At 34.6% G+C, this 14,770-nt stretch overlaps 1 protein-coding gene across 1 annotated transcript in view; it reads left to right on the top strand.

Annotated features, from left to right (window-relative positions):
- Positions 1–506: 506 nt before the first annotated feature.
- Positions 507–14,770, top strand: part of LOC133201995 (uncharacterized) — a 34,004-nt gene continuing 19,740 nt past the window's right edge. Inside the window, exons 1-5 of the mRNA XM_061337780.1 lie at positions 507–789; positions 1,391–1,491; positions 1,938–2,083; positions 2,260–2,368; positions 3,034–3,143. Coding sequence (XP_061193764.1) covers positions 507–789; positions 1,391–1,491; positions 1,938–2,083; positions 2,260–2,368; positions 3,034–3,143 — 749 coding nt within the window. The remainder of the gene's footprint in view (positions 790–1,390; positions 1,492–1,937; positions 2,084–2,259; positions 2,369–3,033; positions 3,144–14,770) is intronic.

Raw genomic sequence — 14,770 nt, 5'->3', positions numbered from 1 at the left:
TCTGATACAACCTCTATTGTTTTAGAGGTTCGTGTTTGCTCTGCTCCTGAATTGTATTGTTTGAATGGACTTCTGAGCTTGAATACTGTTCGTTATCTTCGTATTTAATAGAAATTATATTCTTGCATCGGACCTCTAGAAATAAGCAGTACAATGTATCTCTTTCCAATTGCATTATCGATGGTGTTTTCCATTTCTTGTTTCACGTACCTGTCTTACAACTAAAATTTATTTCAGTGATCAAGAAATTGTCATTATTATGCTGCGTACGTAATAAATCTACTTAGTTATGTTCACAAAAATGTTTAGATATAGGCAGTGTTAACCCCTCTATAAATGTTTAATTGTTTAAACGCCCTTGTTCATCCTCTTTTTCTCTAATAACCTTTGTGCACTGTTTTCTTTCCCTCATTGTCCATTTAGATCCTTAATACTATATTTTTCTTGTGGTCTGTTTTTAACCTCACTTTCAGTTTGTTATTCGTTTTATAAATTGTAAAACTAAAATGTTATTATATAAGTTTCTGTCCCGCGTGTTCTTGTTTGTAGTCCCTTTTTACTCAGTAGAGTCCGTATTTAAACACGAGGTGAAGCCCGATTGTGCTGCTTCTGAGAAGGAATGCTCTTTTGACTTTCACGTGAATTACATTACGAGTATGGTCTCTTACAACTTGTCGACTGGTGAAGGATATCCTGTTTTTATACGAAACGGAACTTTTTTCAAGAAATGTTCCAGTGATGTTGTGTCTATAGCCCGTCCTTTTGCTGAGATTCCATTGACATACGAAGGTAAGCTTACTCGGATTTATGAAATGTCAATTTTTTGTTTAATGAAATAATGATTATCATAAAAGATGCAGTAAAACTTGGTTATATTGAACTCAATTATAACGGACTTTCGATTATAGTGAACTTTTATAACAATTCCATGGAAGCCTTTTTCAATATGTTCCTTGTATAGATATGTCGGCTTCCTTAAAGCTGAGTTTTGCTGTTTTTATTTTTGGACTTCCAAGGTATATTATCAACTTCAAGTATTCTTTAAATGATATATGTAAATCTCTTAATCTTTTCTCTACACCTATAGCTTCATAGTAATAATTTGAACGAACATCTCACTATATTACATGTATCAATACAACAAAGACCTCTTGAATATTAATGTGTTGATCTGCAGTCCTGTTGATCTTCAGAAAAAAAATCAAAGTATTTTTGTGTCACAAAAGCAGAAATTAATCTTCATCTTTTAACTAGAAAAATGAATTATTAAGTAAATATTGAGAACAAGTGGGAAAGATATAATTTTAATATATAATTCATTGATACATTGATACATTCATTAATCCCCTTTACTATGAATTACCTTGGCCTTTCTTCTTTCTTTTTATAGAAATGGAAGATGTCGTAACAGCGGATGGAAACTATAAATTCATGTATTCCATAAACAAACAATTCCCGGCCCCAACAATTGTTGTAGATGAGAATCAAAAAGTAAGAAATTTTAACACGTGTGTTGATTTACTCGAAGAACTAAAATAGAGAAAACTACAAACCCTTTTCTTTATCTCATCCTGTATCAGCCAAAGACAGCAATATAAGCCAGTTTGAAAAATTACTGGAAAAAATACTTTCACAATTATTAACTAATCACGAATTATTTTTATAATATCAAATTACAGAATTTAAAGTACTTTTCTATGAGAATATGAATGAAAATGTGTTATTACAGTTGAGTTTTTTAAAGGTTAAATTTAAATGGGGTGTGATATGCATCTATCAGCTCTGCTAATCAATATCAGTGGTGCTAGATAAGTATCAGCACTTAAAGCTGATACGGCCATTGTACAGTAAGTTAAAAAAGCATAAAAAAAACAATATATTTATTACTAATTATGTACTAATAGATTTAAAAATTCATCTTATGGACTACTACCCAGGTAAAAGTTCGTATTCACAATGACCTTGTGAATGAAGCTGTGACCTTTCACTGGCACGGAATGTTCCAGAAGGAAACACCATGGATGGATGGAGTCTCTATGTTAACTCAGTGTCCCATACTTCCGGGGCAGACCTTTACTTATGAGTAAGTAGGTTAAGTAAAACATTATTATATTATCAGAATAGATAGAAATATTGATGAAATAGTTTGTAAGATACTTGATATATATTAGATTATGTTTGTCTTACGGTATCGTTGTAGCTTAAGTGTGAAATGACAAAGTGCCAATAAAACCTTTATTTATTTTGATATTTATTCAGGTTCATAGCTAGTCCACGAGGAACACATTGGTACCATTCACATCATGGAGCGATGAGAACTTCCGGTCTAGCTGGTGCTCTCATTGTACTTCCCCGACAGAAAACGGAGGTAAAGGGTTTTTTTCCTGTGTAGAACATTGCACGTTAAGAGTCTGTAGCAAAACACATAAAAAACACCATGAGTCAAAAATTTGTACTTTTCATCTTTATTTAACTATTTATAATTTATTATTTTTTTTCAGAATGTTATATTTATAGGAAGACAAATTATACGTACAATTTTCCTCCAAAACGGCTATGATAGGTCATTTTATATGCAAGCTACATCAGTTACTACACATTTAAGACTGATCAAATGATAGCCCCTGGGGTAGGATGGGATCAAAATTGAAGGAGAAAATTTTAAAAGGGAATGACAAGTATAAAAAAGCTTTAAAAAAACAAAAACAAAAAAAAAAAAAAAAAAAAAAAAAAACACCGAACCAAGGTTATACAAGAATCTGCATGTGATGTACCTTTAAGTTCATTTCCACATGAAATAGGTTGCACAACAATGGGAGAGTATCAATTTCAAATCATGGCCCCTGAGTGCAGGTTTTGATCACAATATGAAGATTTTTTAGAAATATACAGGAAAAAATAATTCTAAAATTTTCTTAACAATATTAGAGCGAATGAAACTTAGGTGAGCATTGAGGCTCATCGGCCTACTATTCTGTAATTATTTTTGAAAGTTGAGGAATTTGTTATGTGTCGAGAATAATAATATTTCAGAGATACGACATTCCCAAAGTTGCCAACGATGTTGTTCTTATGGTGCAAGAATGGAATTCTAAGATGAGTGATGCACAACTTGTCAACATTCAGAAGTGGTACATGCTATCGTAAGTTATCGTTAGCTTTTGTAAACTATCGTAATATATATTAATATTATAAACTATCATAAGTTATCGTAAATTATCGCAAAATATCACGCGATCGAAACTATCGGAAAGTTATCGTTATATTCCCTACGCACAAGGATTGTACGTTGTTTAACATTCCATTCGAGACTTTTTTACTCAATTAGAAACGTGACCATGTACCGGTGAGTGCTTCAAATTTAGATCTTTACTCGGCGCTCATGACCATTGAGCTCTGAGAGATCTTGATCGTGCCAACGCCTGTTGTGACACGGGCCTAGGTTTTTAAGGTTTTATCCTAATGATCAGCAAATTTCACTTTAAAGTGCTGAGCAGAGCACATGGTGAAGGAACAGTTAATACCTATTTTTTGTCGAATTAGGTCAGTCGCGACCGGTGTTTGAACCCACGACCTTCCGATCACTGAGCAAGCGCGAAGGTTTAGGAAAAACCAGATTACTTTATTTATTAACCATGGTTATATGTAAAATTCTACTTACAACAAGCATTCTAGGAGAAATAATGAATACTACTTCCTAACATGTTTGTATAGTTTGATTCCCCTTGAAAATTAAATCTTCAAGTTCAAAGGCTGCATTCCGTAATTAAAACATGATTGTGACGTAAACCTTTTGTTTGTGTTGTCCATTCTATAGCTTAATGTTGAGCTAACTCCTCAAACAATCCATTAAGTTACCTGTAAGTGTCCATTCTTTTTGGAAAACTGTCCATTCTTCTAAGAATGGATAGTTAAAACAAACAGAATGGACAGTTAAAACAAACAGAATGGAGAGTTACAGGAAAACTTTGGAATGTGTTCAAGAGGGAGACAAAAACAAATACATTAAATACTTTTTAATTCACATGTAAATAACAAAAAGAACGCCGAGATCAAAGTTAATCCAGAACACAATGTCTGCACAGCATCCACTCGATTTTACTCTATTAAATCCATGAATGATGCACATTAATTCAATACCCAAAACTTAATTTCCACAAAACTTGAATTCAAATGACACAATTTCACATTTGATTTAAATTTTGGAAAAATCATTCCCTCGATGAGAATTCATTTTCAGATAGAAGTGCGTCTAATATTAAATTCTCCACCCAGAAAACAGTTTGCACCATGAACACTACACTGCTGCAGTTAATATTTCGGTAGAAAATGAATAAAAATGAAACACTTCCAGATTTGATTTGAAAAATATTTCAGGTCGAAGATTGGCTCGTGGCTAATCCAACACTCGGAACACAATTTGCATCTCACCATTATACTGCTGCAGTTATTATATCCTCAAAAATAGAATTAAAATAAAACATTTCCAGGTTTGATTTGAATTTGATCATCTGTATCTGTCGTCGAAGTTCATTTTGGGGTCAAAATTTGGCTAATATTTCTTTTACTCTTACTTTTCTGTTTCCAGATCCAAATATCACTAATTTTGTGCATAGTGCAAGGTTTATACTCTCTCCGTCACAGGAAAACATGTATGCTTTTACAACGCAAACTGTAAACTGATTTTGAAGCATCGCATACTTGTATAAATACTAGTATCCCACAAAATCCACCTGTAGCTGTCCATTCTTAAGATAAAGACCTTTTGTTATTTCCATCAGGAAACACAATGGCTATTCAACAAATTGCTCTGCATCCCTCACAGGTACTTGTGGACAGGAACCCCCCCCCCCCTCCAATATGCCCCACAGGTCAAAAAATATTTTTATGTATTTTTTTCATAAATTATTCTTCTAGTACACATTTACAATGCATTCCATAAGAAAAATCCAAAAAAATAACGCAGAATTAACGTTTTACTAAAAAATCATACCCGCGGTATTATAAAATAGAGAAGGTAAGTCACTTCCATTTGTTTACACTGGACCCCTCTTGGATATCAGGCCCGAAATATCATTTACCTAATACATGTCACCGAAATGTGTCATGATATCTTGTTTCGGTAGATATTTTTGTCTTTAATCGTGCTATTTAATTGCCCAGGCATCCCATAATAATCCGAGTATTCATCGTCAAACGTGAAAAATGCTACAAGATTTGGAAATGTCAGAGTAGAAATTAGTGATGCAAAAACGACACCTAGCGTGTAACTCTCGAGTTCCGAGTGTTATAGAACTAAGGGAAAAGTCAGAGGTCTACGAAAAAGTTCGGGAAAATTTTGATAAAGAAGTCGAAAGTGATTCATTAGAATTAAATTCTGCTTAAGATTTTCGAGATGAGCGAGGGTAGTCGTCAATATTCCCTTTAAAGGATGTTATCATTGATACCAAGTAGCGGTTTAAAAATCGCTTAAAAATTTATTTACAACTTACAAGATATGTAACCCCCCCCCCCCACTCCACCTCGACCGTCTTCCCCATCTGCGTGGACATGGATTTTTCATTAAATTGTGTCTTTGGAAAGGTGGATATCCGTTAAATTAATGTGGTAGTAAATATAATATTTAGAATGATAAACTAGTTTTAAAAATAAGTAAAGACAGAAATGTGATTAACTGTACAAAAAAATCTCTTTGTTTCCCCATTTGGTATGAATTCGCTACATGTATTTAATCAATATTGATTAATTTGGGGACGGGGGCTGTGCAACGTCATTACAAGTTACAGTTTTGGAGAAAAACAAATTGACCGGTTGATGAATGGTTGTACAACCCATGCAATATTTAAACGTCAATTGCTACGTAATACAAGTTGCAATTATCTAACTATGACTGTTAGAAAAGACGTACCTAAAGAACTTTTTTAAAAGTCTTTATTTTATAGAAGTTAAGCTTCCGTTTGTTCAATTAAAATAATAGCAGCTTGATATGTATTAAATCAAGACCAGAAATAAACTCAGCAGTGCGACGCGAAAGTATAGAAGAGCATGAAAATTATTTTTTTAAAAGAATGGGGTTCTGATTTTCATTCTTAAGAATTAATTTTGAAAAGACTCACATTTAAATTCCTTGGCATATGATAATCATCGCATAAGAATATTAAAAAATACTAGGGATGGCAACGAATATTCGAACATTCGAATATTCATTCGATGAGTTGATATTCGAATATGAATTTAAGATTCGAATATTCGGTGTTTTTCATATTTCATAAAAAGAAGTACTGTGATTAATAAATTTTGATTAGAACAGTGCAGAACAGTGCAGAATTATCCCTGTTTAATTTACTAGCGATCAATTTCGATCGCCTGATTTCTTTCACAACTTTCTTATGTAATAGAATTTCAAAATTACATGGATTTTAGTAGTATATAGTGATCGTTTTTATGCTACTTTGAGGTGCAAGTTTTTGAGGTGCACATATCTATGGTGAATCATGCTCTAAACAGGCCCACGGATGTTATCCGGATGTTAATTATTGATGAAAATGAGGTAATGAAGGAAACAAACCTGGTTGGTTATTGGCAATAGTTAGGTGTGATTATGAATATAGTGATGATAATTAGGTATATGGGAAATTAAACCCGGATGATTATAAGTAATTAAAAGAAAAGAGTCAGTCTAATTATGAACAATGAGATATAATGAGGATAAATACTATAAGGTTATATAATTTGATAACGGATATGACATCATAAAGTTACTAATTTCCGTAAACGTCTCCAGTATTTTGTCATTTAACCGCTAGCATTCACAGTGACAACATGTTCTCTTCTTGTTGTAAGTTAGCATTAGAAAATGACCGCTTTATTGAGGTATACACTACGAAAAACAACGAAAAAAGAGAAGATCTACGCGAATGGAAAACGGATCGCTATCCAACAAAGAAGGGGATTAGTTTAAGGCTGGACCTTTTTAAATCATTTGCACTCGCTTTCGACATGATTGATGCAGCTTTGAATAAAAAAGAAGAGCTGAACTACCACATGGGTTCTAACATTTTCTGTATAATTCAACAAGACAATCCGTGTGTGGACATCAGGCAATACTGGCGACCACCGGACAAAGAAGTGCTCGTTCCAACAAAAAAGGGACTGTGTCTTCGACCTGTGGAGTACAGAACACTTAAATCCCACATGGATGAAATAGAAAAAGTCATCCCTGAGCTCGAATCGCTTGTTCCTTGTTTTTTGCGCGAGGATCATATGAACCAATTAGGCATGCTCCGATGTCCTAATTGTAACCCGCTGGAGTATGTGAACTGGTGAGAAGACACTTTTTAAAGACTTTCATAACTTAATATTCATCATTATTGTTTTATGTATCATTTGTAGTAAAATCATTGTAAATATGTTGCATATTACTTGTGTGTGCGCATGTGTGAAAAGACGTACAAGATTCTGAAGGCAACATTCACAAATGACAATGATTTAAACAATATGAACATTGCTTGTGAGTAAAAGATATGGAAATATAATTATGTATACAGATGTAATAAACATGTTAATTTAAACGTTTATGAATCTTCATTGTTATTTAATCATATGATTCAGCTAGGATATACATATACATGTATGTATATATATTCCTCAATAACTTATGGTCGATTGATTTGCTTGAATAATGAGGCTGACAAACGTCGTATACCAAGGAGACATGAATTGTGTTATTAATCTTAAACAACTGGCAACCCGTTTAATTAACGTGCGGTATGATCCACTCAAATTTCCAGGGGTTATTTTTCAACATAGAAAAATAGGAGGGAACTGTTTAATATTTTCAAATGGAAAGATAAATTGCAACGGAGCATGCGAAAGTTTTAATACTGGACTGAAACGACTGAGAAGGTATGCTCGCTACATTCAACGAATTGGATATGACGTCGTACTTACTAACGTACACATTGTCACCGCTTCCGCGTTTCACAAACTATCTAGTCGTTTAGATGTAAATTCAATTTCTCCCGCCTTAAACTTTTCTTATGATCCTGAATTATTTCCTGCTGTAATGTTGCGACGAAATGCTATTCATTTTACATGTCACTTAAGTGGGAGCGTGTTAATTACTGGCATAAAACGACTTAAGGACCTAGATGAGATTGTGTACCCAACTATAGTAGAAATAGAAACCTCATTATAAGAAGAAAAGTATCAGTCATTTATAATTATTTTATACCATAATCATGTCGTACGAAGACTACTTAAAATCGATCTATTACGATGCAAAACACCCTGGGTCTCTTAGTGGATTGGAGAAGCTATATCAAGCTGTTCGAAAGGACGGCAAGTACGTACTCAGTCGATCTAAAATCAAAAAATGGTTACAAAAGCAAGAAACCTTTACGTTACACAAGCAAATCAATAGAAAATTCAAACGCGCGAAAGTCATTGTTCCGGAAATCGGATACCAGTGGGACGCAGACACAGCCTTCATGACTTCCTATCGAAAAGACAACGACGGATATGCGTATTTTTTAGTACTTATAGACGTTTTTTCAAAATTTGTTTGGACTGTTCCCTTAAAATCTACGAAGGGTTCTGAGATGACTAAAGCATTAAAATTCGTATTTTCGCACTCTACACCCCCTGCAAAGATTCGAAGTGACAAAGGAGTTGAATATGTCAGTAAAGAGGTTCAACAATTATTAAAGCAAAAAGGTATAAGTCACTTTTTTACTCAAAACGAAATGAAAGCTAACTATGCCGAAAGAGTTATAAAAACATTAAAATCTCGATTGAGTCGATACATGACAAAACAACAGACTCATCGATGGGTGAACATCTTACCTAAAGTCACCGAAAGTTATAATTCTACCTTTCACCGTTCCATCAAAATGGCCCCGAAACAAGTGAAAAAGAGCGAAGAACCCTACATTTGGATGAAGAATTACGATTATGCTTGCAGTGAGAGTTCAAATTCAACACAGTCAAAACTCGTAAAGAACAAACAATTTAAGTTTAAAATTGGTGACATGGTTCGCATTTCTCGGCTGCGAGGAGCGTTTGATCGGGAATACGATGAACGATGGAGTGGAGAGCATTTTGTTGTGAAATCTCGCTCTATCAAACAAGGTATACAGATTTACGATCTACAGGATATCGATGGAGAAGACATAAAAGGCATTTTTTACCAACAAGAGTTGCAGAAAGTAACAATCACAGATGACACCTTGTATAGAATCGAAAAGATTATAAAATACCAAGGAAACCAGGCTTTAGTCAAATGGTATGGATGGCCCAAAAAATTCAATAGTTACATCCCTCGATCATCGCTGAAATATTATAAGAATTCTTAGATTATACGATTAAGAATGTTATAAAAAATGGAGCAATCTCGGGTGATGCAAAATGCTGACTTTTTAAGAGAACTCGGACATGCGAATTACAATCGACAAAGTATCATTGTTCAAGAAGCAAATCAACGACAGATTTCCGGTCTCGGAGATGTCGTTCGCCACCTGCTCGATAGAACAGTACCCATATTAACTCACGATCGCAATTTTTTCCATCGTCACAAGTTGGTAATGAGAACTTTAACAAGTTCTAAAATTTCAGTGTCGCGTAAAAAAAGAACTCTGTTATCAAATCGGGGTCTTATTCCCAGGCTTCTAAGAGACTATTACTTAGCCAGGATACTCATTTTAACCATCAGAAACAGCGAGTCCTAAGGTTATAAGAGATTGATATACGTAAAGGAGAAAACACAAAAAAAACAAGCTATGGCAGTATATCTTTTCATAGACAGCAGAGACTCTAGCGTTTTCCATCCCTCTAATACTCCTGACGACTTTCTTGTTACACTTCCTAAACCTTACGTGATAGACGGCTCGTGGGAATGTGCTATCTTAGAATTAAACATTGATATGCATGATGATGTAAGTACAGCTAGACTGTATGTATGTTGTGATATCGTAGGCGATAGTTACGTTCAGAATACGATGTTACCAATTTTAAGAGCCATCACGTTAGAGAGGGGAGTTAATCAGATAACCTACACAAATCCCTTTTACATTACAGTTTCTAAACAGGAAATCTGTCAAATAAGGATATTTATAAGAAACAAAGACTTGAGTGTTCTTCATTCTCAAGTTAATTTTTTCAATTGTACCTTGTGCTTGCGTAAAAAGAAATTATGGGATCAGTAGAAGTATACGACTACAAGAAAATGCAATGGGTACCATACATTCCGAATATCGATAAATGGGTTCGCCATTTTGAAGATATTTCTGCTGGAAGAGTTCGACCAGACTACAAGGGGCGTTACATTGTAGGGAGTGGTTCTCATAATAGAGTGGAACCTCCGAGTCAAGAACATAAACCCACTGTGAAGCTTGTGACGCCAGTGGCACAGGCCGTCGAAATGGCCAGATCCGAATTAAAGCGCGAACAGGAGGACAACCCCCCGAATGAAGATAAATCTATAAGAAAGAAACGATTCTTAGCCCCTCCTGGCAAACGCGTTGATAAACCTAGGTCCAAGAAACCTAAATTCGATACACAATTTGACGATTAGCATGGACGAAAACCATTCAAGTCAGCTTTCTATTTTTGAACCCCCTCCAATTGACACGACAATCCAAACAAGAGAATGGGTGGAGTTTAAACCCATAAATCAAATTTCGGAGTATTCTGCTTTGGAATTCAACATACCGCCACTCTCTACCGGTTACATGGATCTAAAAAACAGTCGCATGAAAATTAAATTGAGAATACTAGATCGCATGAATATCCCCGTTACAGAAGGGGATTCAGTTGGACTAACTAACTTACCTTTGCACACCATTTTCTCTCAAGTAGACACAAGTCTACAGCAGACGCCTGTGTCTCAATTGGGAACAAACTATCCTTACAAAGCCTACATTGATACCTTACTCACGACTTCTGGTGATAATAATGCAGTGCGCCAGTCTGAACTTTTTTTCAAAGACATTTCTGATCCGGATGATGCTGACGCAATTAAAGGTATTAACATTGGTTTGTATAAGAGGTATCAATTCACCAAAGGAGGAAACATATTAGACCTGGAAGGACCCCTACATGTAGACCTCTTTCAACAAGATCGACTTATTTTAAATGGAGTAGCACTGCATCTAAAACTGTGGCCTAGTAAGGATCCCTTTAGATTAATGACAACCACTGAGACAGATTACAAAGTTCAGATAGTCGATGCTAGTTTTAAATTATGTATCCAGAGACCGAATCCTGCTCTGACCATGGCTCATGTCAAGATGCTAGAAAAATCTCCAGCCATATACCCGTACTTATTTTCTAATCTAAAAATAGCTTCCATCGCCAAAGGAGAATTCAGTTTTACCATGGACGACGTATTTCAAGGAGAAGTCCCCTCCACCCTCATTCTAGGATTGGTATCAAGCAGCGCATTCAGTGGAGATTATAAGAAATCACCTTTTAACTTTCAGTCCTTTGATTGCAATTTTGTGGCCTTCTATGTCGACGGACAGTCGTTTCCGACCAGACCTCTTCAGCCTAACTACCAGTCTCATACTTACTTGGAAGCTTACCAAACCCTAGTTTCGGGTAGAGAAAACGTTTATGTAGAACGGGAAGAATATCCTAAAGGGAATGCATTGTACGTCTTAGACATCAACCCCTACATAGATTTTAACACAAGAAGAAAAGGACATTGTCGCTTGGAATTGAAATTTGCATTTCCATTACCGGAAAGCGCAACATTAGTCTTGTACGGAAAATTTCCACAAATTCTTCACATAGACCAGTCTCGAAGCATTATTTTCAAATGAATAACTTTGAATTGAAATCTTATTTGTCGAGATATGACGTAAAAATTACTTGTGCTGATGAATTTCCAACCAACGCCAGGAAACATAGGTTTTGGGTAGTGAATACAGACAGATGCGGAGGCAGAGGATTACATTGGGTCGCTTTTCACTTTCCTTTAAGAGGCCCAGCAGAATTTTTTGATTCTCTAGGAAATTCTCCTGAATTTTACAACACCAGATTCAGATACATTTTGACAATTAATGGACCTAAATATCAATACTCCAGTTCTAGAATCCAATCAGAAACATTTAGTGTGTGTGGACATTATTGTATTTATTTCATTGTTAAAAGAAATGTGGGATTTTCTATGAAAAACATTATGCATGATTTTAGTGGATCACGTCTGCATGAAAACGACCGATTGGTCTCTGACTATGTAAAACAATTACATCAATAAAATATTTTATAACAATTTTCTTTTACGTTGAGTTGTTTTAAATATCAAAATATTTTAATGAAAAATGAATAGAACTTATACTGGATAATGCTGCTAACAGAAACCTTCAAATTGAGTTTCATAGTTACTGTTTCGATAAAACAGAGTTGACCAAAAAAAATGAATATGGTTTCTTTGCGGTTTTCAAAATCTTTTTTTTTTTGCGATTTTTTAAAGACTTTTGAAGTGCTGGTTGTATCTTCATTAAAAAGAAAACTACTAGTAATTATCGTATAATAAAAGTTCACTTATACAAAATTGGTTTATTTCTTAGGAATAAACTTCTACAATAGAGAATTACCTGTAAATCCCGTTGAATAGATAACAAAAGAATAATATTTTATACATAAGTCTTTATTTGTATGCAGCATTGATAATCAATAATAGAATAATGAATATGGTTTAAAATTGAATCCAAGTTTTATTAAGTCTGTATCGAGAATATGGTTTCTTTGCGGTTTTCAAAATCTTTTTTGCGATTTTTAAAGTCTTTTGAAGTGCTGGTTGTATCTTCATTAAAGGTACAGGGGATTTACGCAAAAAATCCTCTTTAGTTTCAGAATCCTCCAAAACCTCGGTCTGTGAGCTTTGGTTGTTTGTCTCCGGTTGTAGCTCATCAGGTTTAGTCATATCTTCAGGTTTGTGTTCAGGTATTTCTGTAGAACTTTGTTTAAAATCTTCCTGATGCGACTCTTGGAGAGACAACAGACGTTGGTATTTGTCGTAGGGTACCAAAACAGATTTTTGCATTACGTCCACCATCTTCTTAGGAAAGGTTTTACGATTTTAAGGAAAACAGGAACGATCCGATGTTTTCTTTTTAAAAGAAGTAACTTGCTTTTTCGCGACGTCTTCTTATCCCCCAAAACTAGAAGAAATGATTTGTGCTTTTTAAGTATATTCTTCTCACTTTGGTTAAGTACAATGACATTATGTATGACGTTTGCAGCTATTTCTCCCAACACTTGTAACTGTGGTTTCGTCACAGAACTCAGTAACAGCTTTCTTTGAGCGGGAGTTGTTTGCAGTAAGAGTTCTAAAAAGGATTTCTGGTCTCTAACCAAGGAACTCATTTTTAAGACAAACTAAATTCTTATAAACCGGTGTAAACTATGGGATCTTCATCCGGAAATATGTTGGTTCGGAGTCTATATTTGTCGTTGCCTTGTGGTGACGTATCAACTACGAGGTACCCAAAAACTTGTTTAGTTGCATCTGTGTAGGCGTCTATCAATAATTTAGAGCGTCCTGGGTATAGTTGTCGACCTAGCATAGATATCTGCGAGGCATTCCTCATGTTTTTCATGAGTACTAAATAATAGGTATTTAAGGCTATGGTTCGAGATTTAGAACCTCTCGGAAAAATATTTTGGGTAAATAAAAGAGACGTCGGTGATGACAGCCTTGCGTAAACAAAAGTTCCATGTCTACATCTTGTACGACTCTATGCATTAAATCGTCTAGAACTATCAAAGTGTGCTGACGATCGGAAGTCAAATCTTGAATTGTTTCATTAGAAGGTATCCCGTGATGTAATTTCAAGTTAGAAATATGTTGCTCCATTTCGTCAAATAAAGGCTGATGAATTTCGTAACAATATAAAATTCTTTTGGGGGGCTCCTTTGCATACATGTCATCTAAATGAGTCAGTAACCGATAAACAAATCTTGTCTTACCGCTTCCTGTTTGACCACTAATACACATGCTCGAACAAGGTTGAAAAGGAACACTCATCTTGTGTATGCATCTAATCCTTCTCCAATAGAGCAGGGTTCTTATATCTTATCAGCCTTTAAAGACGGGTTGGGTAAAACATAACCTATGGTACTACTCAACAAAGATATCCATAGTTCAGAGGAGCCGTTTGTTAATGACAGATTAACTATAGAAGTGATTATAATGATATATACAACTGTCATTTGACAGAAATATACTATTTCCGATTTCGGGAGTTTACTCCCTAGAAACCTCCAAGATTCTGTTGAAGTACTATTGGGTCTTTCCATAATTTAAAAAACCCATTACATTAATGCTTCTTATAAACTTTTATGAATAAGAAAAAAAGAATTACTTATAAACTTAAAAAAACAACAGCAACAACAACAATATAAAATCTATTTATCAACATTTATTATTTACATGATTATGTATATGTGAATAACAACTAGGATGTAACATAATATTTTCTCATAAATCTATATACAATGTATTTGGTCTATGTCTAACTCACGCCTAATTAGAGATGAACACAAATAAATAATCAATATTGAGAGAAACTCTATTTTAAATATATACAAGCGAGTAACGCAATTTACTTTTAATTATAGAATGATATATCTGTGAGTAATATGAAAAAAATCCTGTCAATGAAGCTAAACACAATCTAAACCAAGAAGCCCCCCCCTCCCCTCCTCCTTTCCCATTGTCTAAAATATCACATTTATTCAGTCATATTCGACAGTTAATTGTATATCG

The sequence above is a fragment of the Saccostrea echinata genome, unplaced genomic scaffold, assembly GCF_033153115.1.
Source record: "Saccostrea echinata isolate AGI-Se365-2 ecotype Australia unplaced genomic scaffold, CSIRO_AGI_Sech_v1 ptg000046l, whole genome shotgun sequence".
Lineage (NCBI taxonomy): Eukaryota > Metazoa > Mollusca > Bivalvia > Ostreida > Ostreidae > Saccostrea > Saccostrea echinata.
The sequence above is the reverse complement of the archived record's forward strand: the minus strand, read 5'-3'. Positions and strand labels throughout refer to the sequence as shown.